The sequence below is a fragment of the Anser brachyrhynchus genome, assembly GCF_964034855.1.
Source record: "Anser brachyrhynchus genome assembly, chromosome: 2".
NCBI classification, from domain to species: domain Eukaryota; kingdom Metazoa; phylum Chordata; class Aves; order Anseriformes; family Anatidae; genus Anser; species Anser brachyrhynchus.
This window is the reverse complement of record NC_137695.1, coordinates 1,403,473-1,415,623: the sequence shown is the minus strand read 5'-3', so window position 1 is coordinate 1,415,623 and position 12,151 is coordinate 1,403,473. Positions and strand designations below refer to the sequence as shown.

General features: G+C 68.6%; 1 protein-coding gene across 3 annotated transcripts; it reads left to right on the top strand.

Moving 5' to 3' along the window:
• The first annotated feature begins 90 nt into the window (after nt 1–90).
• On the top strand, nt 91–12,124 carry MYO1G (myosin IG). Of its 3 annotated transcripts, none has more exons than XM_080583648.1 (25): nt 91–252; nt 644–701; nt 1,318–1,505; nt 1,759–3,026; nt 3,514–3,722; nt 3,801–3,894; nt 4,024–4,189; nt 4,285–4,338; nt 5,470–5,565; nt 5,639–5,755; nt 5,902–6,108; nt 6,198–6,343; nt 6,823–6,937; nt 7,045–7,215; nt 7,295–7,365; nt 8,144–8,218; nt 8,377–8,509; nt 9,121–9,287; nt 9,372–9,579; nt 10,359–10,582; nt 10,672–10,816; nt 10,905–11,009; nt 11,092–11,205; nt 11,472–11,626; nt 11,723–12,124. In XM_080583648.1, the coding sequence occupies exons 4-25, from the start codon at nt 2,659–2,661 to the stop codon at nt 11,877–11,879; spliced, it is 3,297 nt and encodes a 1,098-aa protein (XP_080439774.1). In that variant the 5' UTR covers nt 91–252; nt 644–701; nt 1,318–1,505; nt 1,759–2,658; the 3' UTR covers nt 11,880–12,124. The 3 variants fall into 3 exon arrangements, with proteins under 3 accessions (XP_080439774.1, XP_080439775.1, XP_080439773.1); XM_080583649.1 differs by having other exon boundaries at nt 9,100–9,287; nt 9,372–9,565; nt 10,489–10,582; XM_080583647.1 differs by having other exon boundaries at nt 9,100–9,287.
• Nucleotides 12,125–12,151: the final 27 nt, after the last annotated feature.

The window sequence follows — 12,151 nt, the reverse complement described above, 5'->3', positions numbered from 1 at the left end:
GGACTGACGTCAGTCCTCCTCCGCCGGGAAGGGCGGGGCCACGCCCGCTCGATTTGCATAGCCACGCCCTCCCGTGCGTGACCACGCCCCCTCGCTCGCCGACGCCCGCCGCAGCGCGCTGACGTCACGCGCCGCGGCGCTCTCGTAGCCATGGCGGCCGTGGAGGGAGGTAGGGCCCCTCGCCATCCGCCGCCATCCGCCTCCATCCGCCGCCATCCGCCGCCGGAGCCGCCCCTGAGGGCCGCAGGAGGGGTGAGGGCGCCGCGCGGTGACGGGATTTGCCCCGGATGGGTTTCGTTACGGCGTCCGTGCCGGGATGCGGAGCTGCGGCCTGCGCCCGGGGCCCGTGTGAGGCCCCAGCCTCCCCCCCCCCCGCAACCCCCGCAAGCCGTCCAGCATGGTGGGGCCTGCGGTGGCCCCGGCCGTTCCTGCAGCGCTTGCCAGAGCAGCCCCGGGGTGGTTTGAGGCCTCCCCCTGCGCCCCTCGGGGGGAGGCTATAGAAATCCCACACACGGCCCCGGCCTCTGCGAGGGTGGGAGATGGGGGCAGGGGGCTGGGGGGGGTTCACCCGTTCCCACTGGGCCTGCAGAGCCCCCCCTTTCCCATCCCTTCCCTCTCCTAACGCCGTGCTGCTTCTCCCCAGGTCGCAGCCTCCCCTCCGGCGGCCGTGGAGGGCATCTGAAGCCGCGCGGATCCAGCGGGTAAGTTAGCGGGGCCGCCCTGTGGGCCCTTCCTTCTGCACCCCGTGACGCCAGTTAGTCTGGCTCTGCGCTGTCAGGCCTGAACGATGAGGTCTTAAAGACCTCGTGGTCTCTTTGGGGCCACCAAACGAGTCCCTGCAGGAAAACCACAGCCTGGGGCTGCTTTGTGCCCCGGCAGGTAACAGGGAGGCTCAGCTGATGCTGTAGGGTTCGAGGCCCTGCACCCCACGAGGGCTCTCCTCAGCGTGTTCCCGTTTTGCCCCTTGCTCTGCCCGTACCTCGTGGTGGCGAGGCACCGAGCTGCCGTCACGTGGGGCTTCCCTGCGAGGTCTGCCTGTTGCACAGAGCGCCCGTGGTTTGCCAAGCACGGCGTTTCTTGCCGTGACAGCACCCACAAGGCTCCAGCGGCCGCAAGCCTTCCAGCGTGGTGGGGTCTGTAGTGGCCCCGTCCATTCCTGCAGCGCTTGCCAGAGCACCCCCAGGAGCTCTGGGGCCTCCCCCTGCACCCCGTGGGGAGGCCGTCGAAGTCTTGGGACACATTTGAGCGGCTCTTGCCTTGCCTGCGGTGTCTGCTGGGGCTTTGCTGCCTCCTTTAACACTGATTCTTCTCCCGCAGGGCTTTAACTCCCGATTTCTGCACCTCTTGTACCACGATGCGCTGGGCGGAGGGAGGAGCAGTGGCTCCAGCCCTGCCTTGGCCTCGCGAGGTTCCTCCCATGCCGGTATCGCAGCCGTAAAGCCGCCCGCCAAGCCGTGGGCAGTGATCTGAGCCCCCGAATCACGCTGTGCCCGGATCCCGCGGAGGTAAGGCGAGCCTTGGGGCCCTCTGATGCCACCCGAACCCATCACGCCCTGCGTGAGCAGCAGCATTGCGGCTTGGAAGGGACGTTGGCACCAGAGCCGCCTGCTCTGCCCCGCAGGAGGGGGGCGGTGGAAAGAAAGGTGGCCCTGGGGCGGCCTCACTGTTGGTAAAAAAAACAAACAAACAAAAAAAAAAAGCATTTGAGCGAGCTTTGGCCCGTTCCTGTGACTAACGCAGCTCTCTCTTTAATTCCAGGAGGAACGCCGCAGCCTGTGCCGAGCTCCCACCCCGCGTTGGTACCCGGACGTGCCGAGGAGCTGCCCGGCGCCATGGGGTGCTCGCGTCCTGAACCCCGCGTTCTGGGAGGGAGAGGGTTGGGGTGGGATCCCCCCACCCTCAGAGCGGAGGCCGCCGCTCTCCGGAGCGCCCAGCGCCGAGTGTGAGGAGGGGTGAGCGCCGTACCGATGTTTTGGGGTAAAACCTCTCCTGTTTAGCGCTGTACAGCGCGAGTCAGTCAATAAATACAATTTCCCGATGTTCCTGGTGTCTCCTTGTGGTTGTGGTGCTGGTGCAGGCTCTGCCCTGCTGGGACGAGAGGACCACGGGCCTGGGGCCGGCCCCAAGCAGCCGCCCGCGCAGCTCCGCTGCATTTCCTGGGGTATTTTTGGGAGCCTGCCCCTCGAGGGGGCATCGAGTTTGGGTGTCCGGGGCAGGGAAATGCCCCCAGGGCCGCGGTCCCCGGGTGCGGTGGCATCGGCCGGCCCTGACGCAGCGCCCCCGCGCCGTACTGGTACCGTACTGGTACCGTACTGGTGCCGTCCCAGCACCGCAGCCACCGCCGGCCGCACGGGCGGAGGCACCGACCAGCGCCCGCGGGCGTGGGGCCGGATGCGGCCAGGCACCGGAACGGGCGTAGTGCGTGCAGCGGGTGCAGTGGATGCAGCGGGCGCAGCGGCGCCGCCAGCGCGGCGCTGCCTCCGGAGGGAAGTGACGCTGCGTGACCGCAGCTGGGGGCACGGCGGTGGTCCCCGTGGATAACGGGGGGGGGGGGGTCACAGCCCCACGGGGCCTGCCCCGTGCCCCCAACCCAATAACTGCAGGACACCCCGGGGCTTGGACCCTGGGCGCACCGAGCGCCCACCCTTCCCCGTGAGGATGGGTGCTGCGGGGCGACGGCGCCCGAGCGCCCCGGGGCGTGGCACGGAGCGCAAATCCCCACCCCGTGGTCCCAGTTGTCCCCATCCCACCGCGCCCCACTGCCGCCCGTGGGAGGTGGTGACGGGGCTGGGCCACCCCCCGTCCCGCGCGCTGTGCGGCGCCTGCGCCGCTGCCTCGGCGGGCGGGCGGGCGGCGGCGGTGCAGGAAGCCGGCGCGGTCCGGGGTTGGGGGGGGGAAGTCGTTGGGCGCCCCGCGCTCGGTGGGCGCAGCATGGCGGAGCAGGAGGGCCCCGAGTTCGGCAAGGCCGACTTCGTCCTGCTGGACGAGGTCACCATGGAGCACTTCATGGAGAACCTGCGCCTGCGGTACGGGGGGGCGCGGGGGGCGAAGGGGGGCGAGGCCGGCCTCCCGGCCTCGACGGAGGATGCGGGCGATGCTCCGCGACGCCGTCCCCGGTAGGGCGGTGACGGGGATGCCGCCAGCCTCAAGGGACCTCGAATCCTTTGCGATGGTGGGGGGGAAGCGGTCCCGGGGCGCAAATCCTGGCTCTGCCCCGGGCGGTGCCGGCGGAGGGGAACCGAGGCACGTCCGCGGCGCTGGGCTGGGGATGTGGGTGGGGGCCCGGGGGATGTGCAGGCATGGCTGTGCGCCGCTGAGCTCTTGCACACCCACGCGTCCGTCCGTCCCGGTGCGCGTCCCAACCGCGGTGGCCCGCGCTTCCTGCCCGCGCCCCGCAGGAAGAGCCGCTCCCCCCGGCGCCCCACGGCGCCGCTCAGCCCCCACGGCGGCCGTGGCCGGCCCCGGCGTGGCGCCGCGACGATGCGCGGTGTCACCCTGCCCCACCGCCCGCAGGTTCTCGAAGGGCCGCATCTACACCTACATCGGGGAGGTGGTGGTGGCGGTGAACCCGTACCGGGCGATGGGGCTCTACGGCCCCGCCGTGGTGGAGCAGTACCGGGGCCGCGAGCTCTACGAGCGCCCGCCGCACCTCTTCGCGCTGGCCGACGCCGCCTACAAGGCCATGAAGCGCCGCGCCAAGGACACCTGCATCGTCATCTCGGGTAGGGGCGGGCAGGGGGCACCCCGGGGGGCCGGGCACCCATGGGTGCGTGCCCTCGCCCACCTCCTGCCTCTGCCAGGTGAGAGCGGGGCGGGGAAGACGGAGGCCAGCAAGTACATCATGCAGTACATCGCCGCCATCACCAACCCCACCCAGCGCGCCGAGGTGGAGAGGTGGGTCTGGCCCCACGGCGCCCGTGGCCCAGGGTCAGAGCAGGGTGGTCCTGGGGGGCTCCCTGCCCGTAGGGGCGGTGTGGGGGGGCCGGGGGGCGCCAGGCCGTGCCTTCACGCCGCGCCGCGCAGGGTGAAGAACGTGCTGCTGAAGTCCAACTGCGTCCTGGAGGCCTTCGGCAACGCCAAGACCAACCGCAACGACAACTCGAGCCGCTTCGGCAAGTACATGGACATCAACTTCGACTTCAAGGGCGACCCCACGGGCGGCCACATCCACAACTACCTCCTGGAGAAGGTGCGGGGGGGTGCGGGGCACGGGGCGTGGGCACGGGGGGGCGTGGTGCTGGCCCGCGGCACCGCCCAGCACCCACCCACTGCTGCCTCTTCCAGTCCCGAATCCTCCAGCAGCAGCCGGGAGAGAGGAACTTCCACTCCTTCTACCAGGTGAGGGGTGGGATGGGGTGGGAATATTGGGATGGGATGGGATTGATGGGATCCATGGGATGGGATCCATGGGATGGGATGGGATCGATGGGATGGGATGGGATGGATGGGGCGGGATGGGATGGGATGGATGGGATGGGACAGGACAGGATGGGATGCATGGGATGGGATGGGATCGATGGAACAGGATGGGATGGGATGGGATGGGACAGGACGGGATGGGACAGAATGGATGAGATGGGATGGATGGGACAGGAAGGGACGGGATGGGATGGGATCCATGGGATGGGATGGGATGGGACTTAATGGAAGGAATGGGATGAGACAGGTGGGTTGAGAGGGGGTGGAATGGATGGAATCTATGGGATGGGGCATAATGGATGGGATATGAAGGATGAGATGGGATGGATGGAACAAGGTGGAAGAGGCGGGATGGGACAGGATGGGTGGGATGGGGAGGGGATGGATGCGATGGGACAGGTGGGATCAGAGGAGACGGGTAGGAATGGGATGAAGGGAATCTATGGGATGGAACATGATGGATGAGATGGGATGGATGGGTCAGATTGGATGGGGATGGGATGGGAAAGGATGGGTGGGGTGGGATAGAATGGGATGGGATGGGGATAGAACAGATGGGTTCTATGGGACAGGACAGGATTGGTGGGTCAGGGTGAGAGGGGTGGAGATGGAACAGACAGGATCCATGGGAAGGGGCAGGATTGGGTTGGGGTGGGATAGGATGGGATGGGACAGATGGGTTGGGACAGTTGGGATAGGATGAGATGGATGGGGTGGGACAGATGGGATGGGATGGAGATGGGATGGATGTAATCCATGGGATGGGATGAGGATGGACGGGATGAGATGGGGTCGGATGGATGGGATCTATGGGATGAATGGGATGGAACAGGTGGGATGGGATGGGATGGATGGGATGGGATGGGGATGGGATGGATAGGATCTATGGGATGGATGGGATGGGGATGGATGGGATGGGGAAGTACAGGACGGGATGCAACAGGGTGGGGGCAAGACTGGAAAAGGTCAGGGGACACCAGGCCGGGTGGGCTGGGGACAGGGGTCCTGGTGTCCCCCTGGGCAGGGTACTGACACCCCCCTTCCCCACAGCTGCTGCTGGGAGCCCCCGATGCGCTGCTGGCCTCGCTGCACCTCTGCCGGGACCCTGGTGCCTACCGCTACACCCAGGAGGGTGCCCAGGGCAGCGTGAGTGCGCCGGGGGTGGTCAGGGGGTGGGTGGGGGTCCCGGGGGTCCCGTCCCTCACTCGCATCCCCCCAGGCTGGCAGTGACGATGCGGACGGCTTCCGAGCGGTGGAGGAGGCGATGGCCGTCATCGGCTTCTCCCCAGAGGAGGTGGGCGCCGTGCACCGCATCCTGGCGGCCATCCTGCACCTGGTGAGTGCACCAGTATGGTCCCACATGCACCAGTACGGTCCCACACACACCAGTATGGTCCCACATGCACCAGTACGGTCCCGTGCACACCAGCACGGCCCTACCAGTGCGACCCCATGCAACCCAGTACAGACCAGTGTCCGCAGGGCAACGTGCGCTTCGTGGCGGAGGGCGAGGAGGCGGCGGTGGAGGCGGCGGAGCAGCTGGCGGCGCTGGCCCAGCTGACGGCCACGACCCCCGAGCAGCTCCGCAAGGCGCTGCTGGCCCGCACGGTGGCCACGGGCGGCGGGGAGCTGATCGAGAAGGGCCACAGCCCCACCGAGGCCGCCTACGGCAGGGACGCCTGCGCCAAGGTGAGGAGGGGAACGCAGGGGCACCCCCCCCCTAAAACCCACCGCCAGGGTCCCCGGGGTGCCCACGGACTCCCCGACCCCGTCCCCAGGCCGTCTACGAGCGGCTTTTCAGCTGGATCGTGGGGCGCATCAACGCCAGCATCGCAGCGCGGGGCTACGACGCGCGCCTGCACGGCAAGGGCACCGTCATCGGCGTCCTCGACATCTACGGCTTCGAGATCTTCGACACCAACAGGTGACACGGCCCCCGGGGGGACAGGGACCTGCCGTGGAGGGGATAGGGATAGGGGGGAGGCGTGATGGGGCTGGGGGGAGCACACGGAGGGGATGTGGGGTAGAGGGACACCTGGAGGGGACAGGGACTGGGAGGGACACGTGGAAGGGACTGGGAAGGGCGAGGAGGGGACAGGGGACACCTTGGAAGGACATGCGGAAGGGGCCAGGGATGGGAAGGATCAGGAGGGGACAGGAGACACCTGGGAGGGACATGGGGAAGGGACTGGGGATGGGAAGGAGACGTGGAAGGGATGGGACCCGGGACAGGCACGTGGAGGGGACAGGGCTCAGAGGGACACCTGGAGGGGATGGCATTCAGGAGGGACACCTGGAGGGACGGGACCAGGGGGGCCAGCAGTAGGGCCACGCTCAGGGTGCCGGGGGCCGTGGTGCGGGGCCGGGCGGCGGTGGCTTGACCTGACCCCCGCCCGGGTTCAGCTTCGAGCAGTTCTGCATCAACTACTGCAACGAGAAGCTGCAGCAGCTCTTCATCGAGCTCATCCTGCGGCAGGAGCAGGCCGAGTACCAGCGCGAGGGCATCGCCTGGCAGAACGTGAGCGGCACGGGGGGGACACGGGGAGGGTGGCACCACCTGGCGGGGTGAGATTTGGGGTGCCGGGGGGCGATTTGGGGGACACGCTGCCCACCCCTCGCCCCCAGATCGAGTACTTCAGCAACGAGCCCATCGTGGAGCTGGTGGAGCAGCCGCACCGCGGCATCCTGGCGCTGCTGGACGAGGCTTGCTTGGCCGTGGGGACTGTCACCGACGCCCTCTTCCTGGCCTCCATGGACACCCGCCTGGGCCGCCACCCCCACTACAGCAGCCGCAAGGTGCATCGGGGGGCAGCGTGGGGGGCCGGGGGGGAGCGGGGGGCGCGTGGGCTGGGGCTGACACCCCCCTGCTCCCCAGCTCTGCCCCACCGACAAGACCATGGAGTTCAACCGTGACTTCCGCATCAAGCACTACGCCGGAGATGTCACGTATGGGGGGGCCGGAGGGGGCCACGGGGGGCTGTGGGGCACCACGAAGAACCATGGGGGGGTCTTGGGGCCATGGAGGACTTTCAGAGGGCATGGGGGACCATTTGGGACCATGGTGGGGCTGTGGGGGCTCTTGGGGGGTCCACGGTTGACCGTGGGGCCTTGGAGAACCGCAGCGGGTACTCTGTGGGGTTTTGGTGTCATTTGGAGCATTGAGAGTGTGGGTGGCCACTGGGGACTATGGGCATCCATGGGGGGCCATGGGGCTGCGGGGAGCCATGGGGAGCCATGGGGATGTGGGACACCACAAAAAAAACATGGGGGGGATCTTTGGGTCATGGAAGACTTTGAGAGGGCATGGGGGATCATTTGGTATCATGGTGGGGCTGTGGGGGCTCTTGGGGGGTCCACGGTTGACCGTGGGGCCTTGGGGAACCACAGAGGGCCATGGGGTGCTCTGTGGGGTTTTGGTGTCGTTTGGAGCCTTGGGAGTGTGGGTGGCCACTGGGGACTATGGGCATCCATGGGGGGCCATGGGGCTGCGGGAAACCATGGAGAACCACGGGGGACCATGGGTGGCCTTGGGGTCATGGAGGACTTTGGGAGGGCATGGGGGACCCTTTGGGATCACGGAGGACCATGGGACAGTAGGGTTTACACCTCCCAAGGACACGTCACCTCTGCGGGGCCAGCCAAGGGCATGGCGCTGCTGTGTCCCCAGCAGCCCCTGCCCCAAAGCTTGTCCCTGGCCCCCCAGCACGGTGTCCCCCTCCCGCAGGTACTCGGTGGAGGGTTTCCTGGACAAGAACAAGGACACGCTCTTCCAGGACTTCAAACGGCTGCTCTACAACAGGTTGGGGACAGCTAGGGGCTGGGGACACCGTGAGAGGGCTGGTGGCACAGCCTGGGGACACTGCCACGGGGTAGGGGGTGGCAGAGCCGTGGGGCTGGGCGCTGGGGGGGTGGGAGAGGAGCCCGGTGTCGCCAGCCCCACGCCGCCGCCGTCCCCAGCGCCGACCCCGTGCTGCGTGCCATGTGGCCCGACGGCGAGCAGAGCATCACCGAGGTCACCAAGCGCCCGCTGACCGCCGCCACGCTCTTCAAGAACTCCATCGTGGCCCTGGTGGAGAACCTCGCCTCCAAGGTACCAGCCCCGGGGCAGCTGGCCACGTCCCCACGCCAGCCCCGTATGTCCCCGAGCCGGCTGGGCACGTCCCTACGTGTCCCCAAGCCAGCCTGGTATGTCCCCATATCGGGTAGACGTGTCTCCAAGCCAGCTGCGCGCGTCCCTGAGCCCATCAGGTATGTCCCTACGCAGCCACAATGTCCCTGTGCAAGCCCTACGTGTCCCCAGGCCAGCCTGGTGTGTTCCCATATCAGCTAAAAGTGTCCCCAGGCCACTGGGACACGCTCCTCAGCCAGCCAGGCATGTCCCCAAGCCGGATGGGCACAGCTGTGCGTGTCCCCGAGGCAGTCGGGCACGTCCCTGTGCAGCCAAGGTGTCCCTGCGCAGCCAGACACGTCCCCAGGGCAGTCAGGTACGTCCCCGAGCTGGCCAGGCACGTCCCTGAGCCACGTGGGATTGTCCCCAAGCCACCGAGCTCTCCAGTCCCCATGCCAGCCCCCAGGATACGTACTGGCTCGGGGACACACGGGCTCGGGGACACACGTCTGGAGCGTGCCAGGCCGTGCGGGGACAGGGGACGGGGCCACCACCCGTTCCCCCGTTACCAGCCCCCACCGCGGTGCCCGCAGGAGCCCTACTACGTGCGCTGCATCAAGCCCAACGACCAGAAGTCGCCGGTGCTCTTCGACGAGGAGCGCTGCCGCCACCAGGTCGCCTACCTGGGGCTGCTGGAGAACGTGCGGGTGCGCCGCGCCGGCTTCGCCTACCGCCAGCCCTACGACCGCTTCCTGCTGCGGTACGGCCCCGGCGCCCCAAGGGGGGGGTCCTCGGCAGCCCCCGCGCCCCATCCTGCTGACCCCCTCCGCCCGCTGCTCCCCAGGTACAAGATGACGTGCGAGTACACGTGGCCCAACCACCTGATGGCCACCGACCGCGAGGCCGCGCAAGCCCTCCTGGAGCAGCACGGCTTCCAGGACGACGTGGCCTACGGCCACACCAAGGTCTTCATCCGCACGCCCCGCACCCTCTTCTGCCTCGAGCAGGAGCGGGCGCAGCTCATCCCCATCATCGTCCTGCTGCTGCAGAAGGTGGGGGTGGCACGGGGCGCGACACGGGGCATGGCGTGGGCTTGTGACGTGTGGCATGGAGTATGGCGTGGGGTGTGACGTGGGCTATAACGTGGGGGTGGCGTGGTGGTGGCATGGGGTGGGACATGGTGGTGGCATGGGGCATGGCATGGGGTGTGGCATGGGCCATAACACTGGGGTGGCGTGGTGGTGGCATGGGGCATGGCTTGGGGGTGATATGGGGATGACAATGGGGGATGGCATGGGCTTGTGACATGTGGCACGGAGTATGGCGTGGGGTGTGACATGGGGATGGCATAGGGCGTGACATGGGGCATGGCATGGGCCGTAACATGGTGGTGACGTGGGGCATGGCATGGGGGTGACAGAGAGCCTGGCATGGGGGTGACAGGGAGCAGGACCCGGGGTTGGTGCAGGGCAGAGCGTAGGGTGTTTTTTTGGATCAGCAGGCTGTGGGGCAGGGGATGGAGCCAGCTCCGGGCACCCCCAAACACTGCTGGGGGGCTCAGGGAACACGTCCAGCCCCGCAGCGCATTTTGGGGTAGGGGCAGCACTTTGGGGACCGTCCCCGCTGAGCCTGGCGGTGTGGGGCTTGGTGCCTGGCACCACGCTCTTGAGGAACAGGGCAGCACCCCCACCTCACATCCATGGGGGCAACGACGGGGAGGGTCCCCACCGCTGCCACACGCCCCGGAGGCGGTGGCGCCACCGTGGCGATCCCCGAATCCCCCCGAGGGCGGCACGTTGGCGGGGACAAAGTGACCTTGGCTGTCTCGCAGGCGTGGCGCGGCGCCCTGGCCCGCAGGCGGTGCCGCTATCTGCGCGCCGCCTACACCATCATGGGCTACTACAAGCGGCACAAGGTGAAGGCGTACCTGCTGGAGCTGGTGCGGCGCTTCCAGGGCGTCCGCGCCATGCCCGACTTCGGCAAGAGCCTGGCCTGGCCCGTGCCGCCGGCCGTGCTGGAGCGCTTCCAGGAGAACAGCCAGCAGCTCTTCCGCAGGTGCCAGCAGCGCGGGGGGGCTGAAGGGGTGCCGCGGTGGGGGCCGCGGCGGCGGTGCCTGAGCGCCTCGTGTGCCCCAAACCCCGCAGGTGGCGAGCGCGGCAAATCGTCAAGAACATCCCCCCCTCCGACATGGCGCAGATCCGGGCCAAGGTGGCCGCCATGGAGGTGCTGCAGGGGCTGCGGAAGGACTGGGGGTGCCAGCGGGGCTGGGCGCGGGACTACCTGTCCTCGGTAAGGGCACGGCGCGGCCAGCGGGACCCCGAAAGCCCACCCCACCCCGCTGCCTTCCCCCGGCCGCCCCACGCCGCGTTCCCCGCAGGCCAGCGAGAACCCCGGGCTGGCGCTGCCCTTCACCCGCCGCGTGCAGGCTCTGCGGGACAAGGTGCACTTCGGCTCCGTCCTCTTCTCCGGACACGTCCGCAAGGTGAGGAGCTCGGTGGGACCGGCACGTCCCCGTCGGTGTCCCCCCCCCCACCACCCCCTCAACTCATCTCCCTGCCCCGCAGATCAACCGCTTCAACAAGAGCCGCGACCGCGCCATCCTCATCACCGACCAGCACCTCTACAAGCTGGAGCCCCGGCAGCAGTACCGGGTGATGCGGGCGCTGCCCCTCAGCACCGTGAGTGTCCCCAGCACCGGCTGGCACCGGGATGCCCGTGGCCGTCCTGGCTGCCCCCGTCCCACATGAAGACCCCTCCACTGTCCCCGTATCCCACCCACGTTGGCACGGCGCAGCTCCCCGGGATGGGGGCGTCACGCTGTCCCCGCCACGGTGCCGTGACACCACTGCGGTGCCGTGACACCCTCGTGGTGCCGTGACACCACCGCGGTGCCGTGACACCCCTGCATGTCCGTGATGCCCCTGCATGCTTGTGACACCCGCAGGTGACGGGGCTGAGCGTGACGAGCTGCCAGGCGCAGCTGGTGGTCTTCCACACGCAGAGCCACGACGACCTGGCCGTCTGCCTGCACAAGACGCAGCCGCCGGGGGACAACCGGGTGGGCGAGCTGGTGGGCGTCCTGCTGGAGCACTGCCGAGCGTGAGTGGGGCCGGGTCTGCCCGGGGGGGGGGCACCCGACGGGGCGCTGAAGACCCCCCCGAAGTGCCCCCCCGTGCTGAAGCCGTGCCCTTGCAGGACCAAGCGGGAGCTGCAGGTCCGCGTCTCCGACTGCATCCAGCTGAGCCTGCGCGGGCGCAAGAGGCTGCTGACCGTGGAGACGCGGCCGGGCCTGGCCGCCCCCGATTTCCGCAAGAGCCGCGACGGCTTCGTGCTCTACTGGCCCGAGAGATGAAGGGGCGGCCGCCCTGCGTGTGTCCCCCCTCCCTGCACTGCCACTGGTGCCACGGTGGTCCCCGCGCGGGGCCGGGGGGACAGCAGCGTCCTCATCCCTGCCCCATGCCCCGTCCCGCTGGCGCGTGCCCAGGAGCCTCCCCGGGGACGCCCCCGGCCCCGCGTCCCCCCCACCCCGCGTCCTCCCCTCCCCTGGGCGATGCCAAAGCCTCTGAGTGCACTGGGAATAAAGAGAGCTGGATGGGAGCACAGGCGTGAGTGTGTCTGGGACCC